Source organism: Melozone crissalis, unplaced genomic scaffold (genome assembly GCF_028551555.1).
Source record: "Melozone crissalis strain CALT ecotype California unplaced genomic scaffold, PUWL_Pcris_2 ptg000033l_1, whole genome shotgun sequence".
Classification (NCBI taxonomy): Eukaryota; Metazoa; Chordata; class Aves; order Passeriformes; family Passerellidae; genus Melozone; species Melozone crissalis.
In genome coordinates, this window is record NW_026535811.1 from 15,789,382 (window position 1) to 15,806,819 (window position 17,438).

The 17,438-nt window shown below is 40.0% G+C and overlaps 1 protein-coding gene across 1 annotated transcript in view; it reads right to left on the reverse strand.

The window, feature by feature from the left end:
- ITPR2 (inositol 1,4,5-trisphosphate receptor type 2) overlaps positions 1-17,438 on the reverse strand; it is a 243,878-nt gene that overhangs the window by 72,739 nt on the left and 153,701 nt on the right. Inside the window, exons 38-42 of the mRNA XM_054281843.1 lie at positions 4,984-5,092; positions 3,234-3,421; positions 1,944-2,127; positions 1,106-1,362; positions 4-204 (exon numbers count right to left, since the gene is read on the reverse strand). Coding sequence (XP_054137818.1) covers positions 4-204; positions 1,106-1,362; positions 1,944-2,127; positions 3,234-3,421; positions 4,984-5,092 — 939 coding nt within the window. The remainder of the gene's footprint in view (positions 1-3; positions 205-1,105; positions 1,363-1,943; positions 2,128-3,233; positions 3,422-4,983; positions 5,093-17,438) is intronic.

Genomic DNA, 17,438 nt, shown 5'->3' on the forward strand with positions numbered 1-17,438 from the left:
TACCTGGTTTTCATGGCACGGGCCCTGGCAGTATTCTGTCAGGCTTTCCAGGGTCTGGTTGACAAGAGCCACGTTCCTCTCGTTGATGTAAAGCCCCAGCAAGCCCAGCCCACCTGTGGTGCTGCCACAGATACAGTCCAAAAACTGAAGGGTCTCACAAACGAGGTTGTAATTTGTTTTATTGTTTTGATGTCTTAAGAAATTCTGGTGGGTGGAGGAAAGGAACACAAAACAAAACAAAACAACAACAAAAAAAGGAGGAGAGTCAAGGCAAACAAAGTCTTTTAGTCTTTTTTCATGAAAATGTTGAAGGATACAATTTATAACCATATGACTACTGTGTCTCAGGTACTGAAGTACACTGCACTACTATAGAAAATATAATAGGCCTTAATGCAGCAATTGAGAACTATTATCTGATTAAATCATAGAGCAGGGAAGGCTTAGGGAAGTGAACTTGGCAAATATCTGCACTGGCCTTAAATGTCTTTTATATGTCCTGCAGACCTGCTCCCAGTCACCCATCACAGCCCTTCTCTTGGAAGCTGTTGCCCCACAGCCAAGCAGGTCTGGTGGCACATTGTGGAGCTCAGCTCAAACCACCCCAACCACAGCTGGAAGGGGAGGAACCACTCCTGGCCACAGCATTGATGTATATTGGCAGAAAATACATTTTGCAGAGGTTGCTATGGGGACAGTAATTTCTACCAAAAGAACTGACAGCAGGGACATACAGATCATCTTAAAGCCTTCAGCTGTGATACTCTGGGAAAGGGGCAGTACCCAGAAACTTCCTGTGCTCTTCAAGTCTGTGGTAAGTGATTACCAACTATGCACAGGAACCTTACTAACAGGGACATTTAGACCCTGCTCAGTTCCACGTGGCTGTACTGAGATCCCCAAGCAATTCTGAGGATATAAACATGCACTCCTCCAACACAGAACCCAAATGGTTCTTGGAAAGGGTTCTTTTATCCCTTGGACCCAACATTTCAGACAGCCCTATTCTGTAACAGGGGCCAGGCACAGGTGTGTTTTTCTCCCCTTATGAAGGTGCAGCCCCTCCAACATCACCCCTATAAAAGCTCAGCTCAAAACACTTTACCTGGAGCTCTCGGTTGTGGTTCTCACACAGCAGTTGAAGAAATCTCAGTATTGGCTGCATGATTGCAATGGCAGGGCTCATGATTGCTTCTTCTGCAGACTTCTCTTCTGCATTTGCAGCATCTGCCCCTGAGCCCATCAGATCTATTTCTGGGTCCATTTCTCTTCTGTACACAGAGTAAGCCTTGGAGGTTGCAGAGGATGCTTCTGTCAACTGTCCCTTCATTCCCTCCTTCAGATGTAGAGTTGAATCCTTAACTGAAAAGAAGATAATTTTCCTTCATTTCTCCCCATTTGATTAAACAATAAGAAAAGAATAATAATGAATGCAACTTTTTCTTTGTTAGTGTCTAACTCTTCAAAGACCTCTAGGCAACTCACAAAGAATATCAAAGCAACATTCATGCAGGGATAGCACGTTCCAAATAAACCACAAACCAGAGTGAAACAGAACATTAACACAAAAAGCCCTACTATTTCTCTCCCATATACAATAAATGATGAGAACAATGGGAAGACCACAGGGTGGGAAATCAGTTCCTGAGCCTGCTCTTGTGAAATATCCCCAATAGCAGCAGCCTCTGCTTTTGCTCCTCTAAAAATACAGCTCAATATCTTTTATTGATGCAAACTGGCAGAGCTTCACTGATTTCATTAAAGCTAATTCCTTGTGGCCAACCTGAGATGGACTGTAATTCAGAGAAAAACAGGCAAAATATGCAAATTGGCAATGATTAATATTAAAGCTTATTGATCAACTCAGCAGAGCACCAGTGGTGCAGCACATGCAGTGTCAATATAAAGCCCTGCTCCCCTCTCTCCCAGGGGTGCCTCCTTACCTCTCTTTTTGGGAACAGATATGGTGAGGTCACTGTCATCCTCCTTCTTTTTGCTCCCCAAATCAATAGTGTTCACTGTCACTGTGGATCTGATCTCCTGCTGAGCAGCTTTCATGCGATCATACAGCACTTTAAAGAACCTTTCTGACTTCTTCTGCTCCTTTAGTTGCTGGTAAGTCGAATACTGCAAAAAAATAATTCTTTAGATATCAATCTTCTACGGAGGAAGAAAGAAAAAAAATACTATTCTTTTTGTGAAACAAATGATGAATAATTACTTCACTTACACAGAACAAATGTTGGCCACTGCCTGACCGGTTCTTTCACAAAGTGATATACAAGGCTGGTAACAAAGACTGATGATAATATTTTAAAATTTGGGTAAAATGGTGAACTGTGCTATTTGCAGTCTTTTAAATGTCACAATATTGTACTTGAAGTTAAATTACTTTGTGACACTCTCCATTTCTCCAGACTTACTAGTCATTATATTCCATCTACAAGTAACAGTGAAAAGTGACTTATTATGTAACAACAAGAGAAAGCATGGAACATCAAATATGTAATATTATAGCTTGGATTATATTAATTTTTTGGGCTACAGATAGAATTTATTATTAAACATTATTTTAGATTATTAATTCCAGTCCCTTAGTATAACTGTCAAGCAGGCTGAGGACCATTTGAAACAATTTGCAAACAATCCCAATTCTCCCAGCCTTCCCTCCTCATATTAATTCTCTCTATTCCCTCAAATATCTGATTTGGCTAAATCTGGGTGACAACACCTAGAAACCATAGTTTAAAGCAAATATATAAAAAAACACCTAGAAACAAAGCAAATATATAAAAAACACCTCGATACTTTAAAGCAAATATTTTCTATCAACTGGAATACTGGTCTTCTCAAATAACCAAGTTTTTTTCTCTTTGGAGATTTTGATAAACGTCTCTGAAGGTTTCCAGAAAATAATGTGCTTTTATAAACTTAGAAGTATTATAAATTTTAATTTCACAAAGACTGACATAAAATAACTGAGGATAATGCTCACATGGCAATGACCAGATTAAAAGCAGCACAGTGCTACACAGAGAGGGAGAGCTGAAAAACCTTTCCTTCTCCCGAGGAGCTACTGCATAGTAATAGGGCATATTTACATTTGTATTACAGTGGTACATATTCCAGTGACAAACTTCTCAGAGAACTCACAGCAAAAAGGTTCTCTTTATTTGTCTCCAGACCACATGCACCTGAGAATCAATATGTGAATAAGCAGATTAAACAAGTACCTGTGTTTGCGTATTTCCACCTTCAAGCAGCGCAATACCCAGCAGAATGCCCTCGGAGAAAATCCTGTCATTTCTGGTGTTCACTATCACATCTATGACCAGCTCTGAGGCACCTTCTTTGTCCAGGAGGCACTGGATATCAAACATGGTCACCCCAGACTTATCTGCATCTTGTCCTGAAAATCCACCTGCAAATTAGACAAATACACAAATACCATTCGTGTTTGCTTCACACACATGTATGAAAATGAAGCTATTAGTAGTGATAAAGCACACAATAGCAACACAATAAATTTAATTTTGAAATTCTGTCAGGCAAAGTTCCCTTTGATAAAAACAAGATTTTTGTATGAAATTGCAATGTTGGGCTCTAAGAATAAGAAATAAAACAAATCCCTAAGTCATTGTTCTGTCAGGATATTCAGACAATAAATAAGATGGAAAGGACATTGATTTGTTCACTGAGCCCTTTTTTAATTCCACTGCTGCATACACAAAACTGTGAGTAGGGTCAGTGCTCGGAGATGCTTTTTTAATCTGCTCTTCAATCTCAGGCCTAATCTAAAATAAAACTGTGTCCTGGTAAATCCACCCTGGTTATGGGTCTGACCTTCCAGCCAAATGCTTTTGCCAACTCCTAGATCATCATCATCACTATCACCATCATGATGCTTTTTTTAAGAACACAGACCCAAGTTAATCCAAATTAAAGGTGTGGGTTGAAGAAATTTTGCTAAATTGTATTAGCTCATTAAATCAACCACCTTTTATTATCACAGATGATCATCTTTCCTGCTATACTTACTTCTCTAAAGATGTAACTGTGCCTACTTCATTAGTAAAAATACAGTACTGCTTTAATCAGCCAGTACTACTTTGATTAAACTGATTAAAATGCTTCAGACTCTGTGATGATGCCATACACACACACACTTTTTAGAGAGAACTGAAAAAACAGTAAAACTTCAGTCTCTTATTTGTTAGAGAGCAAAATTTGGCATACAGAATGTTAAGACTGCAAAGATTTTCAGAGTCTATATTGTAATAGTAAAGAAGGAACAGCTGGGTAACATCTGCAAAAGCTAACAAATCTGGGCATGCTTTCAGTGTGCACTGAAAATGCAAAATGCAGCTCTGACCTGGCTCTATACCTAGCTCCAGCCTCATTTCCTATGACATCCATTACTATGGGTTTTCCTAGAAATCACCCTGCAGTCACTTCCTGTGGCTTCTACAGTAGAATGATACAAAAAATTAGCTTATAATGGACCTACAGAGATCATCTACTGAAACAGGAAGATAGGACAGGTTCATCAGAGTCTTGTCCAGTAAAGTTGTAACAAGAACTGACACATTCTACAACATCTCAGAAAAATCTGTTCTGTTGTCTAACCAGTATTTTTGTGAAAAGCTTTTCCTTAGATATCTTTCATATATCGATAAAGGATCTGGAATGTCAAAAAATTCTTTAATTTCCAGAAACAACACCATCTCTCTTCAAAAGTTTTCTGCTTTGCTGAATTTCTGGATGGGGATTTTCTGGTACCTGCTTTGGTACCTCCAAATGCACCATCTGAGACAAGTGTGAGCAACTTAAAAATAGAAGAGTCTGATGCTACCTTTCTTCTAAGTGCTTACAGAACACGTTTGATTTATTTACCAACTGAATGCCTGGAGCATGTCCAATGTGCCTATTAGAAAAAATAGTGCTGCTAATTTTGCTCTCTTGAAATGATGTGTGTTGATTTACCTCCCACTTGTGCAGTTTTGCTGTAGCTGGCAGACAGGGGCCCATTCATACCACTTCCATATTCCCCTTTAAAGTACCGATACAGGAGGATTTTCCTTAAAGTGTTGCCCTTTAAGAGAAAAATAAAAATAGAAGAAATGAGAGTTGTGGCCAATTTCCTTTGTTCGAAAAGCAAGCTGTTTAACACAGATACATAATTTAGTAGGTCTTTCCATTATAATTAGTAAGCACACAAACAGGAAAGTTGTCCAGAAAACAAATATCTAACAGTCTTATCTAACAAATCCCGGGGGAAAATTCCAAAATAGTGTTGTATAAACTTTTTTGAAGTTTTTTTTACTTTTTTGAAGTTTATTTATAATCAATAAGTTTTAAACTTATTGATTATAAATAAAACACCTCCACTTCAGTAATTCTGACTGGCTATCTGTGAGATGTGTGTATTGAAACAAGCTCCACAAATAGCCAGTGCTCTGCAGTCAGTGTGTCTGTGCCCTACCCTGCCATGGCAGCACTTTCTTCCTATTTTCTGCAGCTGAGTAGTACCACTCCCTTTTCTCTGATCTCAGATAATCCAGCTGATCATCTGAAAGAAGCCACATCACATAAAATATTAAAACAGAGATATGACATTTGATAGAACAGCTTAAAAAGCATTCTCTGTATCGCCTTGTTTCTTGACTTCCAAAACCACAACCAGTCAAAATTTGCATGCAGCTCTCTGAAGATCTTCCCTTTCATTTCACTTGTGTTCTGCAACACAAGACACCCTGGATTGAGAGTCAGGGGTACCAATTACTTGGCATTTTTATTTTGCCTTCAGTCTCCACAGAACACCTGCAGTCAACACTCAGTTTTACAGAGGCAGAAGGTGACACAACAATTGTAGGCATATGTGTAACCTCAGATTTCATAAAGAGGAATAAGTAAGGTCTCCAATGCTCAACACAGAAGGGGGAAAATGGTCGCTTCAAGTGTTTGGCATTAAAATTGAACATTTTTTTCCCCACTTTTACTAAACTGCTGATTTTAATGAAAAAAATCTGAAAAATATGTGCACTGGAAGCATTCTCAGCATTCAGCAGCTTGCCAGTGCCTGCACATTAGTGCAGCAGTCAAATTTTCAATCAAAACATCTCTGTGGCCGCCACAGGCAGCAGGCAGCAGGGAAGCAAGTCCCAGACACTCTCACTCCCACTTCCCTGTTAACTTGGCAATATTTCCAGTGGCAACCACACACCACAGAGGGGCTTCACTGCTTCAGGCCTTGTCCACCTGAAAAAAGTGCCAAAATGCAGGACTTTGTGTGATGCCTTACAATACCAACCAGCCATTCTTTCCTAGTTCTCCCATTCTGATGTTTTCATTTGATAATAGTCTGTACAGAATTTCCTCATACAGCCAAGGAAAGTACAAGGCCTACAGTAAAATATCAAAAGCTATAAATATAATAGCTGCAAGAAAAATAAGAAGCATCACCTACAGGGAGTTTACTGGGTGGATTTTCCAGGTCAGATTAATCCAGTGTGCTCTGCATGACAGAGCAAGGCAAAGAACCAGAAGTCTCTGAGGACCTCACACAGATTCCTAACCAGCCTGGTTGTGATGGGGTTTAACCTGGAGTGGTACAGTAATGGACAAGTACAGTAACCAAGCTCATAAGCCATTTTAAGATGGGTAAGAGCACCAGCTCCTCCTGCTCAACATCCTGTCTTTAGCTGGGACCAAAATCCAGTGTCTCACAGCAAAGTAAACCTCATTTTCCTCATCTCCCGAAGAAGAAAAATATATTAGTGATGGGAAAAGAGTTCCCAACAGAACTGGTAAACATGGACTGAGAAAAAGGCTAAAGCCCCTTTTCAAGCTTTCACCGGCATATATATCACAGAATCATAAAACTGCCACACAAATGGGATCACAGAGCAGAAACCTTTCCTAACTCCCAACGAGGACCCAATCCAGAATGGATCATGTCTTGAGACATGATCTTTTCAACAGAAAGGCTGGCATTTGCCATAGCACTTGACTAACCACTCAGTTTGAGTCAACCTCCTCAACCAGCAACCTCTGCAGTCTGCTGATGACTAATGGTAAATTATATAAACAGTCACAGAGCAGTCATGGGAAGAAACACCAAAAGCCATCTATAGATAGTTAAGAATACTACCTGTGGTCACGAGCTTTATTGTTCAACCAGAACAGCCCTTATTTTATCAAGAAGAATGTTTAAAACCATAAAATAGCTTTTGACTAATAAACTGAGTGATTTAGCACTGGGGTCTGAATACTAACTACCAGCACATCTCAGATCTTCCTCCTGCCTTGTTACCTTCAAAGACACCAGGGGATATGAAGATGTTTCTCCAGCTGGCTACAGAAAGGGGAAGGAATCCTGCTCCACCCATATCCAAACTAAGGAGCAGATTTAATTTCGTCTTCCAAGAAGTCTTAATTATTGGGGTTCCTGCTCTCTCTCAACCTCCCATGAATCCAGACAATAGTTATAGTTCCCAGAAGCTGAAGTGTCAAGAGTCAAGGATGCCGTGTTTGAAAAGCAGAAATGTGGTGGAACCTCTGCTTTGCCTGACAGCTGTGTCAGAAACGCACCCCAGGCTCAACCCACATATTTGCAAACTCGGGATCCTCATCGCCTCTGTGATGACCTCAGGCAGCCATATGACTTCCATGAGTCTTGTGAAATGAGCTGCCACTACAAAGAGCAGAAGGGCCCAGCCACACCAACCGGGGCTGAGGAATGCACAGAGAAACGCCCAAGGAATGTATCAGAAACACCCATCATCTCCAGCATGTGACTGTGAGGCACCATCCTAGAAAAAGCTGGAAAGACCCAGCTTCTAGAAGAAGTGCTGATCCTGCTGGCATAGGTGTGTGGGAATGCTTTTATGGGAATGCCAGCAAACACAGGCAAGAACAGCCCCATCACACGGACGAGCTTGTTTGGCCGCTGCCAGGACCAGCCAGACAGCCACGCCATTGATGTCCCTGGGAATGGGCTCCTAACTTAGCACAGCCACAAAATTAATACTGCCCAAAAGCAAACGATCACAGCAGCAGCATGAATAAGCAGTTTGCTGCAGCTACTACACACACTTGTGGCACTAAAGCAGAGGCCAAAAATAAAAGCACACTAAGCAGGGCAGTGCTATCTTCCCCGATTACGTTTCTATACGAGGCAGAAGTCCTGGCCTTCCATACTGAAACTCTGCCCTGTTGGCTACAATACACTTTTATACCTCTTATTAGGGTATGGAAGTGACATGTAAACATCACTCAGCTGACTTCAATCCTTCCATAATGGATAGAACATTGTATAGCTTTGGAAAAAACACAATGAAACATAACAGTCTTATTGTTGCTGATGAATACCACTGCATTGTCCCTAACAAAAGCTAGGATAAAGACTGAGGACACAAGAAAGCAACAACTGGATATTGTTGTTGCAGTTTTAAATAGCTGGGGACTGACAGGCAAAAGTTTCCAACAGGGAATAATTATTCTAGTAGGAACATGTAGACACAAACAAATTCCATTTTCTCAGTCCGTATTTCATTATACCCGTTGGTCTTTAAACTTGATTTAAATGCCTTAATACAATGGTTTATTCACTTGCCCTCTCTGGGCCTGCAAAAGGCTGGTTCCACATGAGGATGTGCCAGGAAGCAAAGGCTGAGAGAGGTACCTAAGTCTTATCATGGATACTTGCCTCAGCACCAGCTCTCCCTATTACACCACCAAAACTTATCTATCCTGCCCTGTATAACTCTGCACACTGCTTAAGGAGTTGGAATTATACATACAACATTCTGGAGGCTGAACAAGAGGGTCTGCGATCTCTTCTGGTTCTTAATCTGTATTAAATTAATGAAGTGGAAATGCTCAGATTATCAGTGATTACACAGAAAAGGCAGCTACATCCAACCAGTAATACAGTGGATGATGCTGTGAGCATATTTCAGCATTAATCCAGGAAGAGGTATGAAAACTAGGCTTATTAAATCTTCATATTTTAATAACTTGCAGCCAAGTATAAAAGAGGAGCTGTTGGGGATCTCTGGTCTACTAATACAGATTTTCAGAAAGTTTGGAAGAGACACAAAATCCCAGAGAACTCTGAGACGTCTCACATGCAATGATACTTTTCCAAAAGTACCAGGGAGTACTTACACATTTTAATGATATCCAGCTCCCTGCCATGAGTTTGATGTCAGTTCTAGGAGAGGCAAAGGAATGGCTGATTTTGCATTCCATTAACACAAAATTAAAGGAAGTTACTGTATATTGATGGTAGTTTTAATGTTGGCATCATGTTGTGATAATTGCCTCAATATAGGTTTGCCAAAACAGACCTTCTGAAACTTCTGAAGATTATCTTCTGCTTTTGCTAAAAATAAAAATGTCATTCTGGTAAAGTTTGATAAACTGTGCAGTGTGACACAATGCTGTAGGGCAAAATTTTTGATTAAGTAAGCCCAGAAGGATAGTTATCAAGTGGCTTAACAACTCAGTGACTGATAGAATTCAATGTGCAATTTAAAGCAAGAAATCATAAACAAATATATGGGCTTCTAATGGGCAAACTCATGAAGTATGTATTGTGTGCCTCATTTGGGGCTTTTCTTAATGAAATTAAATCATACAGAAAACAATTATTAATTGTGTTTGGAAAGGACACACACACAAAAAAGAGGGGATAAGGTCAAGTCACTGCTAACAATTTAGGCGTCATTTATAAAACTGACTAGAAGTAAACAATATGAGTGTCATTATGTCCAAACCTCTGTATGTCTTATTAACAATAAAATAGAGAACATACCAAAAAAATGGAGGATTCTGTTCTAGGAGGTCATGACTTTGGGGAAGAATGAAAAACCCAAGAGAAAAATCAGTGCAATGACAACTCCCCAAATCCCACAATTCTGCAAAGGGTAACAAGAGCTGTTAAGTGGGATTTGTGAGACTCTGTCACTTACTCAAATGCAGGAGCACATTACTGTAGCAATAATACCACATCACAAGTTAGTGTCCACAGTTCAAGAATGCTGACAAATTGGATCAGGTTTGGAGAAGCTCCACAAGAGTGATTAGAGAATAAAACAAATCTTTTCATCAGAAATTCAAGGCATTCAATCTACTGAGTTTATCAGTCTAAGCATGAACTCTGTTTCTGACTATCTACATAAGAAATCTGATATAATGGATGACTTCAGTCTAAAGATAAAAGGTGCAAGACATAGTGGTGAGAAGCTGAAAATGGAGAAATTCAGCTAGAAAAGAGGTAGAGGCAGCTGGGTTATTCAGTTTGTGGGTTATGAATTTTATTTTTATTTTATATAACAGTAGTGGCATTTAGCTATTGGAACAGCTTAAGAAGAGGTGTGATAGTCTGTACTGCTGGCAGTTACTAAACCACGACTAGGTGGCTTCTCAGACAGAAACTATTTGAAGATCTTGTGGTCTACATTAGGAGAACAAGCTGGGTGAAAAAAGCATGTCATCTCACATAATCTATGAAGACATCATGCTACCTTTTCCTGTAGTAAATATAGATGAGGCTTTCTATGAAGGCTGTTTAAAAGACACCTACTTCTACATGTTTCTTGTCATTATTTATAAATGAAATTTCTAGTCTACTTAGTCTGAGTGTCTGCCTCAGGATGATTTTTTTGGTTGTTGCTTTAGTTGTTGTTGCTTTTCACCCATTTTGTTCCCTTATTTCTCTTGGAGACAAAACATGGTGGGAGAAGGAGTTTTGTGCAAGTGGTTTATGCAGAGATACCACAATTGGTTTTAAAAGTCTTTAAATTATGATACAACCTGCTCTTGAAATGCAAGATGACACAGAAATCTCCCTGTCTCCAAAAGGGATCAGCTGAGGCCACGGCTACCACACGCATGGAGTTGCACAAGCACGGGCTTGGAAGAGAGCCCCGAAGTCTTGACTCCTATTATGTCCACAAAGTGGAAAATTTCTGTTTTCATGATGCCAGCAGCTTCCAGGGGGCTCACAAATTGGGAGAAGTTGTTTGTTTTGGGGAGTTGTTTGTTTGCTTTTACACAGAGTGAGCTTTTTCTTGGTTTTGATCTTTTTGCAACAAGATGTTTTCATAGCCAACTGATAGTTGAAAGTGATATATTTTCACCAATAAAATATGACGCCCAACAGCACAGTTATTTGCACACTGGGGCGTTTATTCACACCAGGGAAAAAAGCACTTTCAAATATGAAGTTGGGTCCAGCTGGTGTCCAGTTCTGCTTCCACTAAAATGAACGGGAGATTTGCCAGCAACTTAAGCAGGAGAAGGAGCAGACATGCACTTTGCCACGCAAAAGCTTTTTATCCAAGTCTAAAAAGAAAAAACAACCCAAAATATGCACCAGACTTCATGACACAGTTCTCTTAGGAGAACAGAGCTGGCCACCCACACCTCTCAGCTGTCTCTCATTAGGCAGAGACACCCCACATTTAAAATGTGCCATTGTTCAATCCTACATAAAACTGGGAGGAATCCCACTTCTCTCCATACAAATTTCCTGCATCACAAATACTAACTGATAAACTTGAGACTGTAACTAATGCAGAGATGCATTGACAGGCTCAGATAAAAAAAACAACTGAGCATGACCTTCTTTAAAACCAAACTATAGTAGCTCTAAAAAGGAGTTCATTTTTCAAGCAGTCTTTTAATTCTTCTTTCCTTTGCAGTTCCAGGTTCCATAGAAAGCTGGAAGCTCAAGTGCCAAACTATTGCAAAATAACTGCTATTGCCAGTCCATTTTCAATATGGATAGAGAAAAGAATACTGGATACATCACAAAAAACCCCACACGTTTTGCCTGATAACTGTCCAATTTTGCACCCTGAAGAAACTCAGGAAAGCATCATATTAAGAGAAAGATTTTTTTGGCAGTAACTCTAAAAAGTGGCTCCACTAGGAATATAGCAGGAGAGAAAAATGGTTTGGGTTAGTGAAAACCACAGCATTGGGACGTTTATACTTAGACTGAGAAGAAAACACTTTGAAAAACACAGTTTGATTTTGTAATTATATAATTTTTCTATTAGGCCATAAAGTATTAGTAGCTGCTGAATGGGGGTTTTTTTTGCTCAAATATCAGATCTCTAGATATGTATATATGTTTTTATATATAGAGATAACAAGTCTTTGCTGTGGGCAAATATTATTGTTTATATCTGTCACTTGTGCATATAAACTGTGCACTTACAAACCAGGTCATGTTTGCACCTCTGTAATTTTTCCTTTCAGACTTCCTCCAGTACAAGACAAAGCACTGAGATACACAATAACTCAAGTTCTCCAACACAGAAGGAAAACAATATAAGATTTGATCACAATTATTCAGAAGCATTTATGAGTGCACCATCAATAAAAGACTGTAGGAAACGACCAGATCTGAGAAGCACAATTTTCAAAGACTAAAATTATCTAACTCTTATGCTGCAGGGGGTAAACTTTCAAAGTGATGCACAGGGAGTTATGCACACAAATCCCATTATTTTTTTAACAGGATTTCTCTGTGGAACTCCTCATACTCTGGAAGAAAAAAAAAAATTACCCCTAAGTGCCCTAATGTGAATATTTACCAAAACAGACACTTAATTTCCAGATGCATACTTATGAGCACTACCATGCGCTGACGTTCTATGAGCAATTTGTGACAGGCAGCAATGGAAAATAATAGAAGTGGCCAAACAGCAATTTCATGACATTATTCTCTTTTGCCATATTGCTATTAGGTTGAACTTCAAAGCCAGATCATTACAGACACCTGGTTTACTAGCTAAGGGATGCTCAGCAGATGCAGTGCCTGCCCTGGTTTGGATCAGATACAGCAGAATCTTCACCTGTTGGCTCAGAGCTTTCAAGTTAGGTCAGGAGTCACTTCTGTATTTCAGTTTTCTGCTCATTTTTACCTGCCACCAGTTCCACTCACTTCTTGATGTCTTCCTTGACTACTAATAAAGATCACAAAATCATAGAATGATAGCCTGGTTTGGGTTGAAAGGGACCTTAAAGATCATCCAGTCCCACCCCCTGCCATGGGCAGGGACACCTTCCACTATCCCAGGCTGCTCAGAGCCCCATCCAGCCTGGCCTTGGACACTGCCAGGGATCCAGGGGTAGCCACAGCTGCTCTGGGCACCCTGTGCCAGGGCCTCACCACTCTCACAGGGAACAATTTCTTCCTGATATCCAATCTAAACCTGCTCTCTGTCAGTGTGAAACCATTGTTCCTTGTCCTGTCACTCCAGGCCCTTGTCCAGAGTCTCTCTCCATCTTTCCTGTGGGCTCCCTTCAGGCACTGGAAGGCCAAATGAGGTCACTCTGAAGACTGTTGATGACAACTCAGAAATTCAGAATTTGTACTTAGGTCACTGCTTACCTTTGAAGGAACCTATGCGCTTTCTAAACCAGGTTATCAGAATTATTTTGCAACCCAGGTTATAGGCTTTTCTTTGGATTTGACATGATTTTTGGGTAGTACTAATAAAATACTAAATGAGTACTTCTCATTGGTTCTTAACAGTTTCTAGTTTTACTGTGTACATGACATTAAACCATGTCCTGTGCCACTTTCTTCAACCAACAGAAATGTTCACAGTAATATGAATTATTCAGTTAGAAGTGCTCTATATGTCTATATTACTTTTTTAAAAAAGTGATTATAAAAGAAACTAATTTTCAGCATCCTTGCAAAACAATCAAGGGGCCTATGAAGTGTCTCAAAACAATCCCAAGACTGAGTCAAAAGTGACCATTTTTTCCTCCAGTGCCACTCACCTCAGAACACCACTATATTCAACACACGGAACTGCCACATTCTGTCTTTCCATGATTTAAAGATGTGCTTTGGACAATGATAAGCAACCCTGTATCCAGAGTGCCCTAGAGCCAGCCTGACAAAATGATCAACACACCTGACACTTCTGGGAAACGCCTCTTGCATTCTTAGATGGAAACAGATACCAAATTGTTGCTGATTTCTTGGATTTCAGGCATTAAGAGGAAAAAAACCAGGTGTGTATATGTGTTTGTGTCAGCCTCCAAATATACTTGTGGCTAGTGCAAAGGAAAACAGCTGGTCAAAACATATTCCAGCAGCTTCCATCCACACAGCAAACCAGGAACAGAAGGGAACCAACCTTGCAGAGGTTCAGGGCAGCAGAAATATTTAAATCATTATCAGTGGTGTGTGGAAACATTGTCTTAGCATCTACCTTGCTGGAAAACCAGCACAAATCTGCTCCAAAAAATAATGTGGGTGTGGTAAGGATACAGCAGGAGATGTCCTAAGTGGTGACTGCAGTGATGGGCAGATTGTCTCTTTGCTCTGTGCTGCACAGCACAGCAGGGAAAAAAAAACATCCCCCTCCTTTTCTAAGCAGAGGAGAACAATTCCCACCTGGAACAAAGCCAGCTCCTGCACTGCTTTTACTACATCTGTGAAATTAGGTGGCATTTCAGACAAACAGAAAAGTAGAGCAAAGTTAGAAAACACTACAAGTCTAGCGCTTTATTAGCTATCCATTTTGACAGGGATAATTTGAAAATATTTATAATTCATGTTCCCCAGTTAAAAAAAAAAAAAAAAAAAAAAAAAAAAAGAAGTAGTAGTAGTAGTAGTAGCAGCTTGAATAAATTTCCAGTAAATTTGGTCGGGAATTTTCTATTCATGTCAACTCTCCCAACTGTATAATCCTTTTCAGGATGGTATCATAAAAACTGGCACCTGAAGTCCAGCACCTAAAATTTTGTGCTTGTATGAGAATTCGAGTCTACATTGAATAAAAAGTCCAGAACAAAGCCAATCACCCCACCACTATGCTAATTTCTACTGCTCCTGGTCCTAGGAATAGTACTTGGAAATGTGAAACCTGTGCGGCCAGAGCCAGAGGGTCATAAAAAAAAAAAAGAGAAAGACAAGGAAAAAAATCCCTAAAATATGTGGATAGACATTGATTGCCAGATATGGCAAATACCAAATAAATATTAAGCAACTCCTCTGGTAGATTTGTTGATTTTTGTCAGGACCTTGCTGCTGACTCTCAGCAAGCACATAGCTGCTAACACTTGGCTGTCACCACAAGGAGCCTCACCTCCTCTTCCTCAAACAGCAAATCCACTCCCAAGTAGCTAAGAAATAATGGCAATGCAGGATTAGGAGCTAAAGCCTCACCAGAAGGAAGGGACCCCTTGATCAAGTGTGAGAACTGGATCATCTTGTGACTAAAACAGCGTCATTCCCCACCTGAGCTCTTGTTCCTGCCCTGGCAAAGGCTGGGCTGCCACAGAGAACAGTTGGGCTCTGCCACATCCCTGGTGCTGAGCTCCTCAGGAGGCTGGAAAAAGGCCTTTGGGAGGTTTATTCCCCAGGAATGGGGAACCAGCTCCTGGCTCAGGGCCTGGGCTAGGCCAGGCTACCCCACCTCCCATTAATGTCATTCTTTAGTGAGCAGGATAAGCACCTCTCCAGGCTCACTCAGGGATTACCCTGGACTTTACCTACCGATTCACAAACCTACAGTGACTTAGTGATGGAGTTGGTCTTTCCTGGCATATCTGAAGTTTTTATGACAGAGCTTCTCTTCCAAACAACAGACAGACATTCTGATTTTTGAAGGCAACTTTTGCTAGGAAAAACCTCTCTTTTTCCAAAGCAGTTCACAATCTTCCCTTTTAAATTAGAGGCCAATATTAGCTTTTCACTCTTGGAGTCTAAAATTTCATCAGTTCAAACAAATAAATCCAATAACATCCTTTGAAGACTGCCATGGAAATAATTCTGACTTTGTGCAGCACTGCAGCAGAAGGTTCATAAACCACTTCTATTAGCCAAAGTTGCTGCATGAAACTGAGACGTTGTATTAAGAGAGTAGCATTTTGTTTTTAATAACTGTCAGAGATATTTGGCTGTCACATCAGAGCCCAATAGTTTTTTAGGTGTCATCCTATTTCAGGAGCAACAACAATTTCTAAATGCCAGATTTCCCAAGATCGGGAAAAAGTTATCTTCTATATTACACAGAAAAAAACCTAAAACATTGAAGTCACTCCATAACTAATTGAAAAAATGACCAAAATTTGCTTGAAATTAAATCAGCTGTTCAAAGGTACAGACAAGGGGGAGATGAAGTCACATTTTCATGAGCCTGTCTCAGCTTTTCAAATTCCCACTTCTAATAGACAGATTCATATTTATATAAAATTTAATATGCAAGCTGCTCACCCATAATATTAAATTGCCCCTTTATATTTAATATTTGCTAAAATTGTGGAGTTCTTTATGTCCCAGATAAGACTGCAGCACATGTGCATTAGCTGTTTCATCATACCAGATTTTAGCATATATTTGTTATGAAGCTGTTGCCATTATAATGCCTAAATGTCTATTGCTTCCAAGGAGAAATATATTATCACTGGAATGTTCCTACATGCACAGCATGTAGCTATGGAAATACAATGTCATGGGCTTCTTTAGAGGTGTTAAGTACAGCACAGATTGACTGGGAGCCAGCAGGAAACCTGCTCTGGAAGTCCTGGAACAGCAATTTTTTTCTTCTGTGTTTCAAGGGTGCTGATATTCCCACTCCTGACATCTCTGATAAATGCCACACAATATCCCAACATCAGGGCTCAACAGCATTATGAAAACCAAACAGAATTTTACAGTTCCAGTAACTGGGAATTAAACTGCACAGGCATGGCACCAAGTCAGTGCTTTTAATGAACACAAAACAAAACCCAGCAACAGTTTTAGAGGCTACAGAACTGACTGTTTAGGGTATTCTGATTATTGGTAAAATCCTCTGCTCTGAATGCAGCAAAACATCTTGTGAAAACATGGAGTAGGGTGAGAAATAATACAGACAAAATTAGTGCTCTAAGTTGAATCAGTGACACAGTTTCATCTAAGAGCTGTGTTTTCACCAGGTTGTCATTTCCTAGAAGGGTCAGAAAAGTGCTGGGAGCACACAAAGTTGTGGAAAAACTCTGGTATTACAGATTGAGATTGCTGACCTCGGAAAAAACACAGCAAAAGCACAGCAAAGCTTCAATGGGGTGGGGATGGGAGGTTGGGAATTCCTGTCTCTTCTCCCACTCAAAAAGTATCCCCCAGTGAAATGTGAAGAGGATCAATGAAAAAGTGATAAAGAAGGAATTGTTAGCCCACACATAATTACATGGCCATGGGAAGTCACCAAGGCCAAGAATTCAGCGAGACTCAGAAAAGGATTTGGGCATTTCTATAGACAACAAGTAAAACCAGTTACAATAGCAAATGTTAAAAAAACAACTATGGGAAAGAAGACAAAATCTCTTGCTTTAGGGCCCACAGATTTATGATCTTACTGTTAAGGATTATCCCAAGATTTCAGGAAGAATAGAAAACTTGAAGTCTGCCTGCAGTGGGG